This window comes from Squalius cephalus (genome assembly GCF_949319135.1).
Source record: "Squalius cephalus genome assembly, chromosome: 21".
In the NCBI taxonomy this organism is placed as follows: domain Eukaryota; kingdom Metazoa; phylum Chordata; class Actinopteri; order Cypriniformes; family Leuciscidae; genus Squalius; species Squalius cephalus.
In genome coordinates this window covers 30,623,269-30,641,313 of record NC_137142.1, presented here as the reverse complement: position 1 = coordinate 30,641,313, position 18,045 = coordinate 30,623,269, and the positions used below count along the sequence as shown (strand labels likewise).

General features: G+C 36.4%; 1 protein-coding gene across 2 annotated transcripts in view; it reads left to right on the top strand.

Annotated features, from left to right (window-relative positions):
- Positions 1-303: 303 nt before the first annotated feature.
- ablim1a (actin binding LIM protein 1a) overlaps positions 304-18,045 on the top strand; it is a gene marked incomplete at both ends in the record, with an annotated part of 47,657 nt that continues 29,915 nt past the window's right edge. Inside the window, one exon of one of the 2 annotated variants that reach the window (XM_079855593.1) lies at positions 304-762. In XM_079855593.1, the coding sequence (XP_079711719.1) occupies positions 666-762 (97 nt within the window). Of the gene's footprint in view, positions 763-6,127; positions 6,357-18,045 lie in introns of those variants that run through there. The other variant, XM_079855594.1, reaches the window with a different exon arrangement.

Below are 18,045 nucleotides of genomic sequence, written 5' to 3'. Positions count from 1 at the left end.
AACCTTAGTATTTTATAATAATGAGAAACATTCCTGTTATGACTTCATATCTGCTAATAATGAGAATCCTCATAATAATGATTTCTCAAAAATTCTACGAGACACTAACTCACAATAATGACTTAATATCTCATTACTAAAACAGAATCTCAATTTTTAATCAACTGTGACAGAAACCGACTTCCATATCAGACACAGTGATTGACAAACCTAGCTGAATAATGCAGGCCAACTAGGGAAGAGTATTTGTTAAACAACGTACTGGATGTGTGTGTGTGTGTGTTCTTGCATCTCTGTGTCCGACAGCATCCCGTAAATGCCCCGCCCTGCCTCTGCACCAGGGCATCACACTTCTACCTGTTAGACTGCGGCATCACCGGCCTATCCTTGGCAACCGGTACCGCGGTAACCTGAGTCTCCTCCTCCACTTCCTCCCAGTCCGGACACCAGAATGCATGCAGTGAGGACACACCGCCTCAGCACTTTCGTGAGTGTGTGTGTGTGTGCGCGAGGGGGAGCGAGTCTGGTGTGTGCGTGTGTGCGCATGTGGCCCTGTGCGAATGTGAATAATTGATTAGGACGCAGCTTCAGAATGTCCTGCCGGGGCCGTCCTGTGAGTGTGTGAGGTTGAAAGGGTGAGAGTGTGTATATGCTTGTCAGTAGAGATGGGGGATAAGAGTGCAGTGCACCATCAAAAACAGCCTCCTTACGATGGACTGTGCAACTACGCCCAAAAAATTACCTCCTGCTTCGGACTTGATGGTAAGCACCGTCTCAGACTTCCCAGTGTTTTGTTCTATGTGATTTATGGGTTTATCTCTATAGGAGGCTGGTGGGCTTTGTGTTTACGCTTGATTTGTGTTCATTGTTTTCCTTTGTAAGGGAGTTGTCTCTGATACGTGCGCTGGAGCTGGATCAGTTTTCGCGAGGTGAACCGGGGAGGTTTGCTCTGCAGCAGAGAGATTTATTCCCACTGTACCTTGTGTTAGTTTGTGCTAAGCTAATTTGCTGTATGGTTCACTTCACAGAAGAAACAGCAAACTCGTCTGTCCCATGTGTGTAGAGAACATGGAATTCAATGGGAGTGAGTGAAAGGAAAAATACAAATCTGAATGATAAAACATTAACGTTAATGGTATCTAAAACATATATGAAGAGGACATGTTGCCCTGCTCATTCATTCACTGTGGTCTTTTTATATCACAGGAGATGCTCTAAGGGTGTCACTTAAAAATTTAAATTTTGTCATCATTTACTCACCCTCAAGTTGTTCCAAACCTGTTTGAATTTCTGTCTTCTGCTGAACACAAAACAAGATATTTTGAAGAATATGGGTAAACAAACAGTTGATGGGCTTCATTGACTTCCATAGTATGGAAAATAAATATAGTCAATAGGGCCGATGAACTGTTTGGTTTATGACATTCTTCAAAATATCTTCTTTTGTGTTCAGCAGAAAAAAGAGATTCATACAGGTTTGGAGCAACTTGAGGATGAGTAAATGATGACGACAATTTTCATTTTTTGGGTGAACTTTCCCTTTAACTGATATCAGTGGACGAATGATTTCAGCGCTCAAGAGCATGTTAAACTCTTCAGTCTTTTTGCGGTTTCTATGGCAAGTTCATGTGTCAAGTTTGAGGCATGTTTAAGATGTTTTCAGAGTTTGAGTTTCAGTGGAGTAGAGTCTAAGATGATGCAGCAGTTTTTGGGATCTTCGGAGACCACAGACAAAAACAGGTGGAAGTCACTTGGCGATTTTTAGGATCACAGCGGTTTTGGAGTTGTAATACTGCACTGATCAAAACTGTGTGTGTGTGTGTGTGTGTGTGTGTGATATGTATATCTATTTAATATATTTTGCACTCTATATATACACCACCGTTAAGAAGTTTTAGATCGGTAAGATTTATTTATTTATTTTTAAAAAGAAATCTCTTCTGCTCACCAAAGCTGCATTTATTTGATTCAAAATACAGTAAAAACAGTAATATTGTGAATTATTTTTTCAATTTAAAAATAACTGTTTTATATATATATTATATTATAAAATGCAATTTATTCCTGCAATGCAAAGCTGAATTTTCAGCATCATTACTCCAGTCTTCAGTGTCACATGATCCTTCAGAAATCATTCTAACACTGATTTGCTGCTCAAGTAACATTTCTGATTATCAATGTTGAAAACAGTTGTTCAATTTTTTATTTTATTTTTATTTCTTTTTCATTTCTTTGATAAATAGAAATATAAAGCTTTTGTAACATTAGCAATGTCTTTACTTTTTCACTTAATGCATCCTTGCTAAATAAGTATTTATTTCTTTAATTTCTTTCCAAAAACAAATCTTACTGACCCCAAACTTTTGAACGGTAGTTTATCATGTTACAAAAGATTTCTATTTCAGATAAATACTGTTCTTTTGAACTTTCTGTTCATCACATAATCCTGAAAAAATAATTGTTTTCAACTTTGATAATAATAAACGATAATGATATAGTGTCTGTTATGTAAATGGTCTACAATAGTGTTAAATTCGACCAATGTCTAGTTTCATTTGCGGTAATTACAGGTGTTGTAAGTGATTTAGAAATGTTTCTAACCTCTTTCCAAAACTTCGCTCTCCAAAGACACGTCAAATCTGCCAGCAGTCCCAAATACACAAAACCATAGATGTACAGAGTTTCAGATTGGCTAAATAAGCTCTGGATATTGTCTTCTGCTTCTGAAAACCCATATCGGTCAACCACTTAGCCTGAAGGCCCTTTCACTGTTTCATGTCAGCATTGTCCAATGCATTGAAACTCTTTCTTGAACTAATTTATATTCACCAAGATCACCCGGTCAGTAAAGTTCAATGTTCAGCAAGTTTTTTTTCTCCCTTTCTGCAATGTATCAAAGCAGTTGTACAGGGACCTTTTCTGTTCTAAGCACAAATGTTTTTTTTTAGCATTTATGGTACATTTCCCACTATCTTTCTACCTAACAATCTTGTAAAATTGCCCTTTTTGTGTAATTTTCAACTTTTCATGTTGAGGTCAAAGCAGTGCATGAGTCACGTGCAAGGGCCTTGAGAGAGATCGGAAGAGAGCTTCATTTAACGGAGACAGCAGAGCTCTATTATTCATGAAGCCCTATATCACTCAGAAGCAGAGGAAGATCATGAGAAACGCAAGTTCATCTCTCTGTCACTCTAAACGCATCTCTGTTCACCCCTCCCTTTAAAATCTCATTTTCAGTTAACATGTAAATTATGTTCAACATATGACAGTTTAAAGATTACATGCATAATTATAATCTGCCTCAGTCTGTTATAAATTCTCTCAGCATCTGCAAAACCCTTTGATTCTCTTTTCCAAAAACCTAGTGAGCTGTTGATAATGGCATGATACTTAGAGCAAAAAAAAAAAAAAATGCATTGAATAGAAATATTTAAAAATAGAAATATTGAATTAAATAGAAAAACTTCAAATAGATTAATTTAAAAAAGTGTTGTTATTAAATAGATTGTGTGTGCGTGTGCATGTGCGTGTGTGTCCAGATTTTTGGCATTATCTTATAACCTTCACTGTAAAGGATAAGTATGATGCAGCAGTTTGTCCAAAATAAGTTATCTTAGAAATGAAAGATAATTACCTTTCTGTACAACCTTTCTTAAAATATTGCTAGCATATATATCTTTGTAGCTTTTGGAACAGAGCCTTTGTGTGTTTAATAGTATAAACTGCTGAGCCACGGTCTCTGTAATGCATCTGAGTGCAGAAAGACCCTCTGCGGGGTCTGCAGAGCAGCACAAGTCTCTTAAATCTCATTCTTTACTCTGTAATTTCATAACGGCAGTAGGTTAGTGCTTTTCTCCATGATTTGTCATCATTTGGTGAATTATCTCGGTCGGTCAATGACAGCGACTAAAGCACTCCTTGACATTACAAGTTACGTAATCAGATTACCTTTTTCAAGTAATTGATAAAGTAATGCATTACTTTTAAATTTGCTAGAAAATATCTGAAAGGTTTGTTTGAGCTGCGCCCTCTACTGTACAGGTGTGAATTTGCATTTTCTTCATCCCGAGGCTCATTTATTTCACTTTTGGTGTGAAAGGGCCTTTACATTTGCCAAAATAGAATTATTTTTGTTTGTTTGTTTTGTTATTAAAAAACAAACAAGCAAGGCCAGGTGAGCAAAAGTAATTCAAAACTAATGTAATGGATTACTTTACATAAAAAGTAACTAAGTAAAGTGATTAGTTACTTTTTTAGGGAGTAACACAATATTGTCATGAAGTAACTTCCCCAGCACTGCTCTTCAAACAGCATTAGATTACTAAACAATGTTTGATTTATAATTACTAATGTCTGAAAGTGAAAGTGACCCATACTTGGAATTTGACCTCTGCATTTAACCCCAAGTTAATGCACACACATTAGGAGCAGAGTAGTGAGTAGTTAACACACACACACACACTGCAAACGTGGAGAGCAGCGGGCAGCCTTTGTGTGGCGCCCGGGGAGCGATTGGGGGTTAGGTGCCTTGCTCAAGGGCATCTCAGTCATTTCCCACCGGTTCTGGAATCGAACCAGCAACCTTTGGGTTACCAGTTCAACTCCCTAACCACTAGGCCATGACTGCCCCTATTACATAATAGTTTACTGTCATTTAGTTTACTGGACTCGTTTTTATCAGATCTAGTCGGTTATATGGATGTGGGTGTTACAAAAGGTTATGTGCTCTGGATGCATTGTGTATTATTTAATATGTATTACAATTTATTATTTAATAACTATATTCATTATATCTTAATGCTAATTTCATAATGTCAGTCTATATTAATATTATAATTAATTTTATTTACTCTTATAATTTTTTTTTTTATCATTTATGTAATTTGTTTAATTATTATATTTTCTTTTTTTCCGTTGGCTGGATGCCAACTCTACTTACCACCCAGAAAATTGGCAGAAAGCCCAAAAACCCATAATGAGGTTTCACCAGGCAGCACAATGGAGAATTTAGCTGTAGTTACAATATTTGATGAAGGTCAAAATAAATGAAAAGTGGTGTGAAACTCAGCAATCCCATATAATTCTTATCTGGGCATTTTAAATACATTCTCTAGAAAATTGTATAAATACCTGCTGTTTCTTCTTTCCTCTTTTATTTTATTTATTGACCTATTTCCTCCAGAGGTTAGGGAACAAATAGAGAGGTTTGGGTGGATTTATGAACTTGTAACGGTTATTATTACACCTCTAATTTAATCTTCATAAGACATTGATTATTTTAGTTGTGCCAAACAGCTGCCTTTATATTAATAATAGCATATCACAAAATGTGTTGCTCAAGATTACAGACTCTGCGAGCATATGAAGAATTAACAATTTGATTATTGCTGCCATGATCATAATCCTTTTATTATCGTTGTTACATCAGATTGTTTCATTCTGACGGCACTTTTATTTGGCTGAATTAGAAAATCCTGTGATTTAAAGATTTAAAGGAGTTTGTTGGATTATAACTAATCTATATCTCTGAGTATCTGTTTTCAGCTAATCTCGTGCGTTACATTTCAATAATAGAAAATGCACTGCAGTTTCTAAAAACAGAACTGAACTGTTCGAACAAAGGCTTGCTAATTGTCTCAAAGATGACCATTCTTGATTTAGATCAAGATCAGGGTATTTTTAGTTGTGTCGTTAAACTGCTCTGAGCAAGGAGCTTGTGCAGCAGCTCTGGTGGCGTCGCCAAACCCTGTCCAAGAGATAATCGGGGGGCAGACGTCAGGGTTAATCCGCTTAGGGGAAGGAAAGGAGCTATTCGAGCCACTTCTTACTTTCCACTCTGGATTGGGGTTCACCTGTGGTCTTCACCTGAGACAGGAGTAGGAGAATTGCATCTGGCAACCACTAAATTGTGACGAGTAAGCGTTTACTTTAAGATTTAAGATTTGTTAATCTGAAGACCAGAGGGTTTTGGTTGGAGTTTGGCACTCTCTGCAGACTCACCTGCTGGAACGTGGAACCGGATCACCGGTCATCATCTGGATATTGAGTCAGTTGCGGAGAAGACTTATTCCTAAAGCATTTTTGGCCCAGTTTGTGTGTTTTTAAGGACTTATTGTGCACCACAGCCATGCCTTCCCTTCCCACTTTGAACAGCCTGGGGAAACTGTGCGGCTCGGGACGCAGTCAGCAGGTGGATCGCACCCGGATCAAACGCACAAACTCCGTCAAACGCATGTCTGTCATAGAGAATGGACGTGTGGCAGAAGTGCTGTACCTCATTCCCAAACAGTCCATGAAGGAACAGCTGCCGTTTATCAACCCTGATGACTACTACATGAGCGAGAGCCTGGTACCCGGTACGAACAGTAGTGGGTTGCATGCGCTTTGTAATTGTGCTTCAAACCTAGCATTGCACACCTCTTGTTCATTGCATAATACTGTTACAAAAGAGACAGTATTAGATCAGTTCTAAAATTTAGACCCATCATCAACTGAGCAATGGTAATTGTAAAGCTCAATTGTTAATTTTTAGGAAACTTTAGTCAGCGTTGTTCTAGTGTACTAGGTGTAATGCATTACCAAGTAATTGAATTACTGTAATTTAGCTACTTTTCCCTCGAATTAAAGTAAGTTACTCTTATTTTTTCTGTTATTTAATTAGTTACTACTGATGTATGGACTATAGAACAATTGATTGCACTTTATTTTACAGTATGTGTGCTTACAGTGTACTTGTATAAGTCAACTACATGGGTTAAGGTTAGGTTTAGGTTAGTACCTACTGTAGTTATTACCCGGTTATTGTAATCACTGTACATAGTAAGTACATGCGGAAAAAGGACTATAAAATAAAGTGCTACCAAATAAACATATATAAAACAATAGTGGAGTTAACATCAGAATTTAACATCTAATGTTAAAATGTATGTTTTTAATATAACCTCCCTTTAAACACTGGTAAGTTCAAGAATAATTTATGCAATTTTATATTATTTATTTGAAAGAATTAACTTACCCAACACTGGTCCTTGTAATGTTGTGTCTTTGTCGCCAACATGATCTCATTAGTATTCATATAATTTCATATGGAAAATATGTTTTATGAATTTTCCAACAGCTTCCAAAACATGAATCCTTTTATGTATATATCAGTTGCTAAAAAGGGATTACATGCTTTTAATGTGATGAAAGCAATTAATTATGCTAATCAAGAGGTAGTGCTCATCTAAGTGCAAGGAAACATCATGACATGTCAAACTTTTGTGTGTGTGTGTGTGTGTGTGTGTGTGAGGAGGAAAGAGCATTATGAAATTTATTAATCAGTACACTAATGTCAAAAAATGATGGTTGCTGCTTTTCGAAAATGAGTTTTATGTAACTGTAAACTTCTACAAGGATGCTTGAATCTACCAAAAAGGCTTTACTCGTATTAGACCATCGGACAGATCCAGCATGTCAGATTTCCTCCATCAGCAGTCTTCAGATTTCTTGGGATTTGCTTGTAAACTCTTGTTTGGGTAAAGATTTACACAAACAGATTAAAGCGGTTTTGTGGGAAAGGAACTTTATTTGGCTTGAAAGAAGAAGCCGTGCATTGCCGTTCAAAAGTTGGGGGTCAGTAAGATTTTGTGGTGGTGGTGGTGTTGTTTTTTTAAATAATAACTTTTTTAAACGTTACAATAAGGTCTCATTTGTTAACATTAGTTAATTTATTAACTTACAATGAGCAATACATTTGTTACAGTATTTCGTTCATTGTTAGTTCATGTTAGTTCACAGTGAAATTACTAATATTAACAAATACAACTTTTGTATTTTGAAATTTTGAAATTAGCATTAACTAAGATTAATAAATGCTGTCTAAGTATTGTTTATTCTTCATATTAACTAAAGTTGTTAACTAATGAAACCTTATTGTTACAAAAAAAGAAGCAAGGATTAACTAAATTGATCAAAAGTTTGTATTTGTATACTTTCCACAAAAATATTAAGCAGCACAGCTGTTTTCAACAATGTTTCTTGAGCAGCAAATCATCATATTAGAATGATTTCTGAAGGATCATGTGACACTGAAAACTGGAGTAATGATCCTGAAAATTCAGCTTTGATCACAGAAAAGAAATTACATGTTTAAATAGATTCAAATAGAAAACAGTTATTTTAAATGGTAATAATATTTCACATAACTTTTTTTTACTGTATTTTTGATGCAGTCTTGGTGAGCGTAAGAGACCTCATTAAAACATTTGTCTGTGTTCTGTTTAACTGCATATTTGTTGATTTATTTTTTAAGTTGCATTTCCCTCATCCTGGAGTTCCATAATGTACCATATAGATCCGCTTGGAAGAGTTTACTTCTGGACATTACTGTGGAGGACTAAGAGCTTTTACAGGGTCATCTGAGAAGGGCAGAGAGTCAGTAATTGTGGAGCAGTGTTATTGGAAAAGATAATGGCATGACAAATCAATGAAAATGCTCTTATGTAAATAACAGAGGGGTGTAATAATTTTGCAGTGCAGTGCTATTGCACAGTGATTCAAACAAATTGCACAGAGTTTGATGCATGTGAAACTATTTTAATATCAAAATTAGATGCAGGGCTGGATTCTGAATGGAGCAGATGCCCCAGGACCTCAGAATAGGCCCCTGGCTACTAGATTTAGTCATTTATTGTTAAAAAAAAATTTTGCCTATTTTTTGCACAAATTTAAATATGATAATCAATATAGTGAAAATAATATGCTGAATGTTTTAGCCCATCCTATCTGATTCTGAATGTTATGTTGACATCATGCAAGTTGAATCTACAGCAGAGATTATTAATATAACTATACATCTTCCATTACATTAATGCATTTGGCTGATGCTTTTACCCCAAAACTTGACCTCCTGTTCTCTGGGAATCAAGCCCATGGCATTGCTAAAGCAAAACTTAACCAGTTGAGTGACACATTAGCGCCAGTCGCGTACATTTAGTTCTCCAGAAGTGTTTAGAAATGTGTCCGCAATGCACTAAACCAGGCTATGATTAGGTAAAGTAAGTTTTTGCGTATGGTAAAGTGTTCATTGATGCTTCTAGGCATGTCAAGGATGTGTTGTGAGGTCATGCTGCCACCTCAGGTTGATGATCCTCAGGTTACCTCCGATCCAGACTCAACCTTAGATGCCAAAACAACAGATCTCCCATTCAAGGATGTGTTGTGAGGTCACGCTGCCACCTCAGGTTGATGATCCTCAGGTTGATGATCCTCAGTTTACCGCCGATCCAGACTCAACCTTAGATGCCACAACAACAGATCTCCCATTCTCCAATGTGTTGTGAGGTCACGCTGCCACCTCAGGTTGATGATCCTCAGGTTACCTCTGATCCCAGCTATATCCAAAATATCAGTTTCCACAAAAATATTAAGCAGCAAATCTGAATTGTTTCATTGTTTTGAGTTTTATGAACTTGTTTCTTTTAATTTAAACAAACTTAAATTTAACTGAAACTGGGCTGGGATTTCTACTCTCCCTTTCAAGTGTCATGGCAAAGCATGCTGGGAAATAGAAATCCCAGCCCAGTTTCAGTTAAATTTAACTTTGTTTAAAATTTAAAGAAACAATTTCATGAATTTAAAACAATGGAACAATTCAGATTACTTAAGATGTGTTTTATACTTAAGAATATTTTGTACATGCACATTTTTTACTGAGAGAAATTGTGATCAGAAAGTACACACATTTCGGCTCATTTCTTCTTTATTTTGTGTATAGGCGGTTGTGAATCATACTGCTATGTTGTTTGAGTGGTTCTGCTGTTCTGTGTCAGCTATTTCTGATAAACCCATTCAAAACTGCATGTATGAATGAACAAAATGAAAGGCAGAGAAGTCCTTTAAGATCTGTCTAAAAAGAATCAGTCACTGGTAAAACTTCACAATAGTGAAATATGTGGAATTTATATGTTGCTTGCAATTTGTTTATTTATATATTTTGTCATAATTTACAGCTATTTTTGAATAGAGTGAACTCGGTGGAGTGTTTCTGTCCACAGAATAGTATAGAAGACTTTCTGCTCATGTAGTTCTTTGTAACTAGTCTCTGTTGTGTCTAGTAATGGGATTGTCAGAGCTTAATCACACAGGGATATTTATAGTGGATTAAACAAGATCATGTCCTGTCTGCTGTCATGATCCCAGACAAACCTGTGTGATCTAATGATATGTCACAGGTGAAGGCGGCACGGCTGGCCTTTCTCAGCAAAGATGCTGACATTGCAGTTTAGTTATTTTATGAGTAGCAGGATGGGCTGAGCACATGAGTTTTGTAGTATATATGCCTAGCTCTGTCATGATCTCTAGATGGCACAAACTGATGATATTTACAGCGTTAACTTCTAGGCACAAGCTGATTGGTTCACATCGCATCTGCAGCCAATGAGCTTTCTGCTCAATATTTAAATGGCTGGTTACCATTCACTATAGCAGTTTGCACACGCTTTCAAAATTCATCTAAAACCCTCCATCTTCCCCAGCACCACCTGTATAAATCTGCTAGGGAGGGGTAATTGATAAATGCTATTTGTGCAGCATGTCTTACATACTCACACAGCGTATCGGCAAATTTTTTATTTTTTTATGAGACTTTTCTGTGAAATGTATGACATTTAAAAAATACAATCAAATTTTTAAATGCAGAAGCCATTTTCATATTGAATCCTCTGAAAAAAGTCAACACTGTGATAACTCTGCCTATGTTTTCATGCATTTCAGAAAACTGCTTATTCCAGGGTTTTAGCAGAAAGCAGCAGTTTTCTGGTATGCTTGTAAAAGTACTGACAGCTCTGTTTGAGCATCCCAACCATCCCGGGACATTAATATTGGCTCAACCTAAGGTGTGAGTTTGTTCAACCAATACATTTACATTTACATTTAGTCATTTAGCAGGCGCTTTATCCAAAGCGACTTACAAATTAGGACTAAAATAAGCAAGTCATCGTGAAGAGGCAAAAACAATGCAAGAAGTGCTCAAATTGCTCAGAGTAGCATAAGCCAGACAAGGGAGGATTAAGGGAAAAGGAAAGGATTTTTTTTAAAAGTGCTCACGGAAAGAGATGAGTTTTAAGTTGTCAGGGATTCTGCATTCCGGATGAGGGTGGGGAGAGCACACCAGCATGGACCTGTGAATGAGAATGTTCTGGAAAGTGATTTTTTGGCTCTCTGTGATGGAACCACGAGACATCACTCATTGACTGATCGTAGGCTTCTGGTAGGGATGTAGACTCGTAGGAGTGAGTGAAAGTAGGAGGGAGCTGACCCTGTGATAGATCTGTAATGCCTTGAACTTGATGCGAGCAGCGAGTGGTAGCCAGTGCAGAGAGATGAACAGAGGAGTGACGTGAGCACTTTTGGGCTCGTTGAAGACGAGACGAGCTGCAGCGTTCTGAATCATTTAGTATTTGTTTGAATATTTCCTTTTTATATATTTTAATACATATGAACCTCATTACCTTAAAAAAAAGTTTTTTTTACCCGTTTGATATGAACCTTTTGAATGCTTGTTCTAGCTTAATCAAGCCAAATTGGCCGTTACAATCATAAATTCTGCTTGGCAGAGCCGGGAACTTCCAGACTGCAGAGGAAGATGGGCGAGTCCTCGGATTAATGAGACAGAAAAGGGGGATGGGACGAGGGGTGGGGGCAGAAGGAGGAGGAGAAGAGAACAGAGGGGTACAGGGGAGCAGGCACACGCCGGGCTGCCTCTGTTGTTTTAGGAGACATTTAAGCTTTCTCTTACTCACATTTTCCTCTTATATTCATGTGTTCATTGGATTTTTTCTTTTTGAGTGCGGCGTTGAATCTCACTGGATACGACTCCACCAGGGCTGGTTATTGATTCATATCACTTATCACTGATGGTCATGGTCAAGAAGAAAGGTAATTGTGCGTGTGTGTGTTAGTGAGAGTTATTGACCATCTTTATATCTTAGTGTGGTCACGTTGCACACTTTTAAGAGTAAATAGTTCATTATAATCTCAGAAAACAGTCACTTGTATGCCTTTCGAGAGGTTTATAATACGTGTGAATTTGTTCATTACATTCTGTTCTTTCACGGCTATCAGTCCCATCATGCTTTATCTGCAGAGGTGCAGGTTGGATCCCACCTCTTTTTTTAAGGTGATTCTGACATGGTATTTTGTGGTTCATTTGTTAAACATAGGTTGAGAATCTTTGTTTATGTCCAGGTTGTTTGGATTTAGCCGTTGTGTTTGAGCTATTTGAATCACAGGAACTGTTATATAAAGCGTCCTTTGTGCTGTAGTCGTACCTCTCAGGTCCACAGGTTATTGGATCAGAGCTGTCGGTCATTTCATTGTGGGATTGAGTTAGCGGCATGTCTCCTGTCATCGCCGTTGTTTCGGCTGTGTTGCAGTTTTAAATGGGATGCAGAACCGTGAGGTACACGCGTGAAGCCCGCAGCCGTCGCCATAGCAACGCTGACAGGAAGGTAGGGCCATTGTTGTGTCTCGCCTGCAGTGGCCTCTTTCGGTTTAAAGATGTCTCATCCCTGCTGCAGTTCATCTGCAGAGACGCACAGTTTCTGTTCATTTCCTGCATTGTGTCTTTGACTATAATCAAGAATGGGTCTTTTTCCAACACTACAGAAGTGTGTAAAATGTAAAATGCATCTTTGTTAGCACAAACATTTACATGCAATTGAACCACATTAAGTATTTTAAGATGTGTTCTCTGATTTATATCCTTATAGACTTTCAGTATTGATTTACAGTAATTTGAGAGTATGCAATATTATGAAACTACAGTATTGGGTTACTTTATTTTGATGGTCCTCTTTAGACATTCGACTTACTATAAGTAACTTTGCAACTACATGTCAGCTAACTCTCATTAGAGTATAGACTATTATTAGACTGTTAGGTTAGGGTTTGGGTTAGTAGAATAATTTGATATGTAGTTGCAAAGTTACTTATAGTTTGTAGAATGTCTGTTGGGAGCATCAAAATAAAGTGTTACACAGTCAGTCTACTGATACTGTAATGACTGCTAGTTGACATGTAGTTGCAAACTTACTTATAGTTAGTAAAATATCTATACTGAACCACACAAATAAAGTGTTACCTTGGGATGTTCCATAAAAAATGCCGGCAATATACATGCTCTTACAAAAAGTACTTTTGTAGTAGGTACTATCTTATGGTGATGTCACTGTGACTTTATACTAGTATTTCTCAACTGCTTATGCTTCAGGACCCATACTGTAGACATCAAGTGGCAACTTTTCTAAAGTTGTCAAATAAAATCATCATGTAAAAGTAAACAAAAATGTCCTTCAAAGGAACGATTCATTATTCAGTTACACTTTATTTTTAAGATGGCCATGTTACACTGTAATTATATATTTAAGTACTGAGTAATATTAAAGAACTACATGTACTTACTTTAGGGTTAGGAGGATTAGGGTTTGGTTAAGGGTTAGTTACATGTTATTATGCAAAACTTATAGTTATTACTATAGTAACTACATGTAACATATGTAACAATGACACTAAAGTAAAGTGTTACCCATAATTCTTTTACCTTGTGCACTTTTATTCATGTTACACAACTTGCCCATGGTGGCATCGGTCTAATTTGGCCAGTTTCTACCAAGTGACAGATGAATTTACACCAATGTTTGATTTGACACACAATCAGCAAAACATCCCCCCACTTATAAAAGTTCATTTGTGCATTTATTTTGCTATCATTTCTGTGAATGATTATATGGTTAGTTGCATTTTATTATTCGCATTTTTCATTGTTTGGTCCTTGCACTCCCATAAAGCCAACGTTGTGAGAACAGATGGCACTGCTTTCATTACATTATTCATATATATTACCTTTCAAAGATTTGTTTTAAAGAAATTAATACTTATATTCAGCCAAGATGCATTAAAGTCATAAGAAATAAATAAATGCTGTTCTTTTGAACGTTCTATTCATCAAAGAATCCTGAAAAAAAAATGGATCATGGTTTCCACAAAAATATGAAACAGCATAACTGTTTTCAACATTGATAATAATCAGAAATGTTTCTTGAGCAACAATCAGCATATTAGAATGATTTCTGAAGGATCATGTGACACTGAAGACTGGAGTAATGATGCTGTAAATTCAGCTTTGCATCACAGGAATAAATTACATTTTAATATATATTCAAATAGAAAACAGTTATTTTAAATTCTAATAATATTTCACAAAAATGAAGTTTTTACTGTATTTTTGATCAAATAAATGCAGCCTTGGTGAGCATAAGAGACTTTTCAAAAACATTGAAAAAAAAAAAAAAGGTATAGTGTAACTTGGAATTTAAGTTCTTCAAAGAATACCATGAAATTGCCATAATGCTAGTGTCCAAAAAAACATGGTATATTTAATGTTAATACCATGGTATTTCTTGTCCTAAGGCGGCATTGCATGTACCCGTCATAGAGAAGCCAATAGTATAATGCAATTGAGAAAATACAAATCCGAAATTATAATGAATCCAAGCAAATTTTGTAAGTATTGGTAAAAATAGTTCAATCTATATTTTACGTTATCTTTGTGTGCTTATTAGAGTATTGTGCCATTAGCTTAGCAGTATGGCAATGCAAAACTCTATTGAAATGAATTGCATTCCATATATACGCTAATCACGCTTCACCCCAGTCAAGGCAGCTGTCTATAGACAGTAGAGAGCGAGTCCATCGAGCTGAAGTAATATGAGTAATGCTGGGCTCTCAGAGCTGGAGGTTAACTGTTCTGACCGGCCCACTTAATCTTGTTGTGTCACTTCAGAGCTTAATCAGCAAATGCCTGGAGGAAGTGTTTTATAAAGCTTCACAAAGAGTTTGAAGTACGGTAGCTGTCATCTACTCTCACACATTATTACGACTCTCATTCTCTTTTTCTGTGCATGTAAGATCCCTCAGTAAAGCTTTTTTTTCATCAGTGAGTGATTAATATGCCATGTAGACAGAGAACCGTTATGAGAGTTATACTGTATATCCAAGTGAAACAGCTTCTCGAATAAGAAAATTGACAGGCGGGATTTCATTTTGTCCATCAGGTATTGATTGGATGGTCGGATGGTTGTGGTTTGCCATTGGTGGATCTCATGTGAGTGACAGGTTGCCCCGCCCTCACGCCAGTAAACAGTCATCAGAGAAGAGAACAGATGTCACTGCAAGAGGGAGGGGAAGTTATTTTGATTAAAGATTATTAGATCAGATTAGAGCACATGAAAGAAAAAATTATGTGCACAGATAAATAATTTATAATAAATACTGCAATATTCCATAAAAAAAAGAATTGTCCATTTTGATTTCATGGTGACTTGATAATTTTTTTCAGAAAACAAGACCTCATATCTTAAAGGGATAGTTCACCCAAAGAAGAAAATTCTGTCATCATTTACTCACCCTCAACTTGTTCCAAACCTGTATGAATTTCTTTCTTCTGCTGAACACGAAAAAATATATTTTGAAGTACATCAGTAACCAAACCATTGACAAAGCCATTGATTTCCATAGTATAATTGTTTTTCTCTCCATACTATGAAATCAGTGGGGCCCATCAACTGTTTGGTTACTCATATTTTTCAAAAACTCTTTTGTATTCAGCAGAAGAAAGAAATTCATACAGCTTTGGAACAACTTGAGGGTGAGTAAATGAGTTTCATCTTTGGGTGAACTATCCATGTATGAAGTCATTTTTCATCATATAAAAGCGAGGCAACATTTGAGACAGTTCATTTACATTTTATTTCACTGTACTTCCACTTTTTAATGTTTTTAAATGTACCTTCACTGATATGCTGAATATAATTATAATGGATAATGATTCTTCAGCTCTGGCAGTGAGAGATACGGCTCTGATCCCACTTTCCAGTGCTTTGTTTAGCCTGGGATGTGAGGGTGAAGAGGGTTTGGAAAGGGGGCAGGGGAAGAGAGTCGACGCATAAATATGTATGAAAAAAGTCTACGTCTGCGGAATGAATGTCCCTCGAGACTCGTACAATCCAACACGCATGCACACACACCCAGCCCTTCCCTGTGATGCTGATTCAATAGTGCAGGGACTGTCTGTGTTTGATCTTCAACACTTCCAGACAGAATGAGTCGCTCCTTCTGGATTAGTGTAGACACCGTGGAGAGAGGGAATGATGGGTTGGAATCTTAAGAGATGCTTCCTTAATACAGAGATTTTGAGAAGGTTTTTGGGTGCACTGCTCTATAGTGGATATGATATTCTTCATTTGCAGCTGCAGTACTACTGGCAAAAAAAAAAAAGAGTCTTTGTCAGTATGAAATGAAAATTCACATCTGTTTTCAAAATGCATGTTGTTGATGTTATTGTGAACAACTTTTTACCTGGTGATTTTTCATCAATATGTCATAATTTGACATAATGACAAAATAATTATTTCTGATGACATATACTGAACAGTCATTTGCAAACCCCGTCCTGTTCTTACAATCGACTGCAAGCTCACATTCAGATCTGTCACAATACAAAAGAAAAAGCTGCTTTTGTTTCATTGTGACTTTAAAGGAACAGATCATCCAAATTGTTTATTTAAATCATTATTTGAAGTAGTAGGTCATCCAGGGACTTGTCGCCAGTTTTATGAATACTGTATTCAGACATACTACTTGGCTCACATTCTGTTTTGTGGGTATAAATGTATATATATATATATATATATCCATATATGTATGTATGTATGTATGTATATACAGTATATAGTCTATATCCATCCATATATATATGATCCTGGACCACAAAACCAGTCATAAGGTTTGTTGTTGTTGTTTTAAATTGAGATGTAAATATCATCTGAAAGCTGAATAAGCTTTCCATTGATGTATAATTTGTTAGGATGGGACAATATTTGGCCGAGATACAACTATTAGAAAATCTGAAATCTGAGGGTAAAAAAAAAAGTAAATATTTAGAAAATTGCCTTTAAAGTTGTCCAAATGAAGTCCTCGATGTTGCTGCATCCACTCACAAAAATAACTTTGATATATTTACGGAAGGAAATTTGCAAAATATCTTCATGGAACATGATCTTTACCTAATATCCTAATGATTTTTGGCATAAAATAAAAATTGATAATTTTGACCCATACAGTGTATTGTTGGCTATTGCCACAAATATACTTGTGCGACTTATGACTAGTTTTGTGGTCCAGGGTCACATATATGGATGGATGGATGGATGGATGGATGGATGGATGGATGGATGGCAGTTCAAATGTGTTTAAAATGACATGAGGGTGAGTATGAAAGATTCAATTTTTTTTTCTGCATGATCTATTCCTTTAAAGCCGCCGCTGTCACATTTTACAAACACTCAGAATTGTAGAGGACGTTTTGGATAAAGTGAAGCTCAAAACTAATGCAAAATTAATGGAAAACAAATGCAGATCAATAATAGTAAAAGCTTTGTGTGTTTCTAAAGGAATGAGAAATGCTCGTTCGTGGCGTAGTGCTCAGTGCTGAATTGATAATCAGGTTTCGAGGACATCTGAGGTGAGGTGGGGATGTTTTTATAAAGTACATGATCTGCTGTACGAATACTAAACGAACTAGAGACGTGCATCTATACAGTCTGACTTTCACATTTCGGCACTGATTGTAATTTGATTTCTTGCTGAATATCCTTTTTAATATGCCATTTCATGATGACTTAAGGTGCAGTGATCGTTGTTTTTTGATGTACACTACCGTTCAAAGGTTTGGGGTCAGGAAGATTTATTCGTGTTTTTGAAAGAAGGTACTTTTGCTCACCAAGGCTGCATTTATTTGATCAAAAATACAGTAAAAACAGTAATATTGTGAAATATTATTACAATTTAAAATAACTGTTTTCTATTTGAATATATTTTAAAATGTAATTTATTCCTGTGATGCAAAGCTGTTTTTTCAGCATCATTACTCCAGTCTTCAGTGTCACATGATCCTTCAGAAATAATTCTAATATGATGATTTGCTGCCCAAAAAACTTTTCTGAT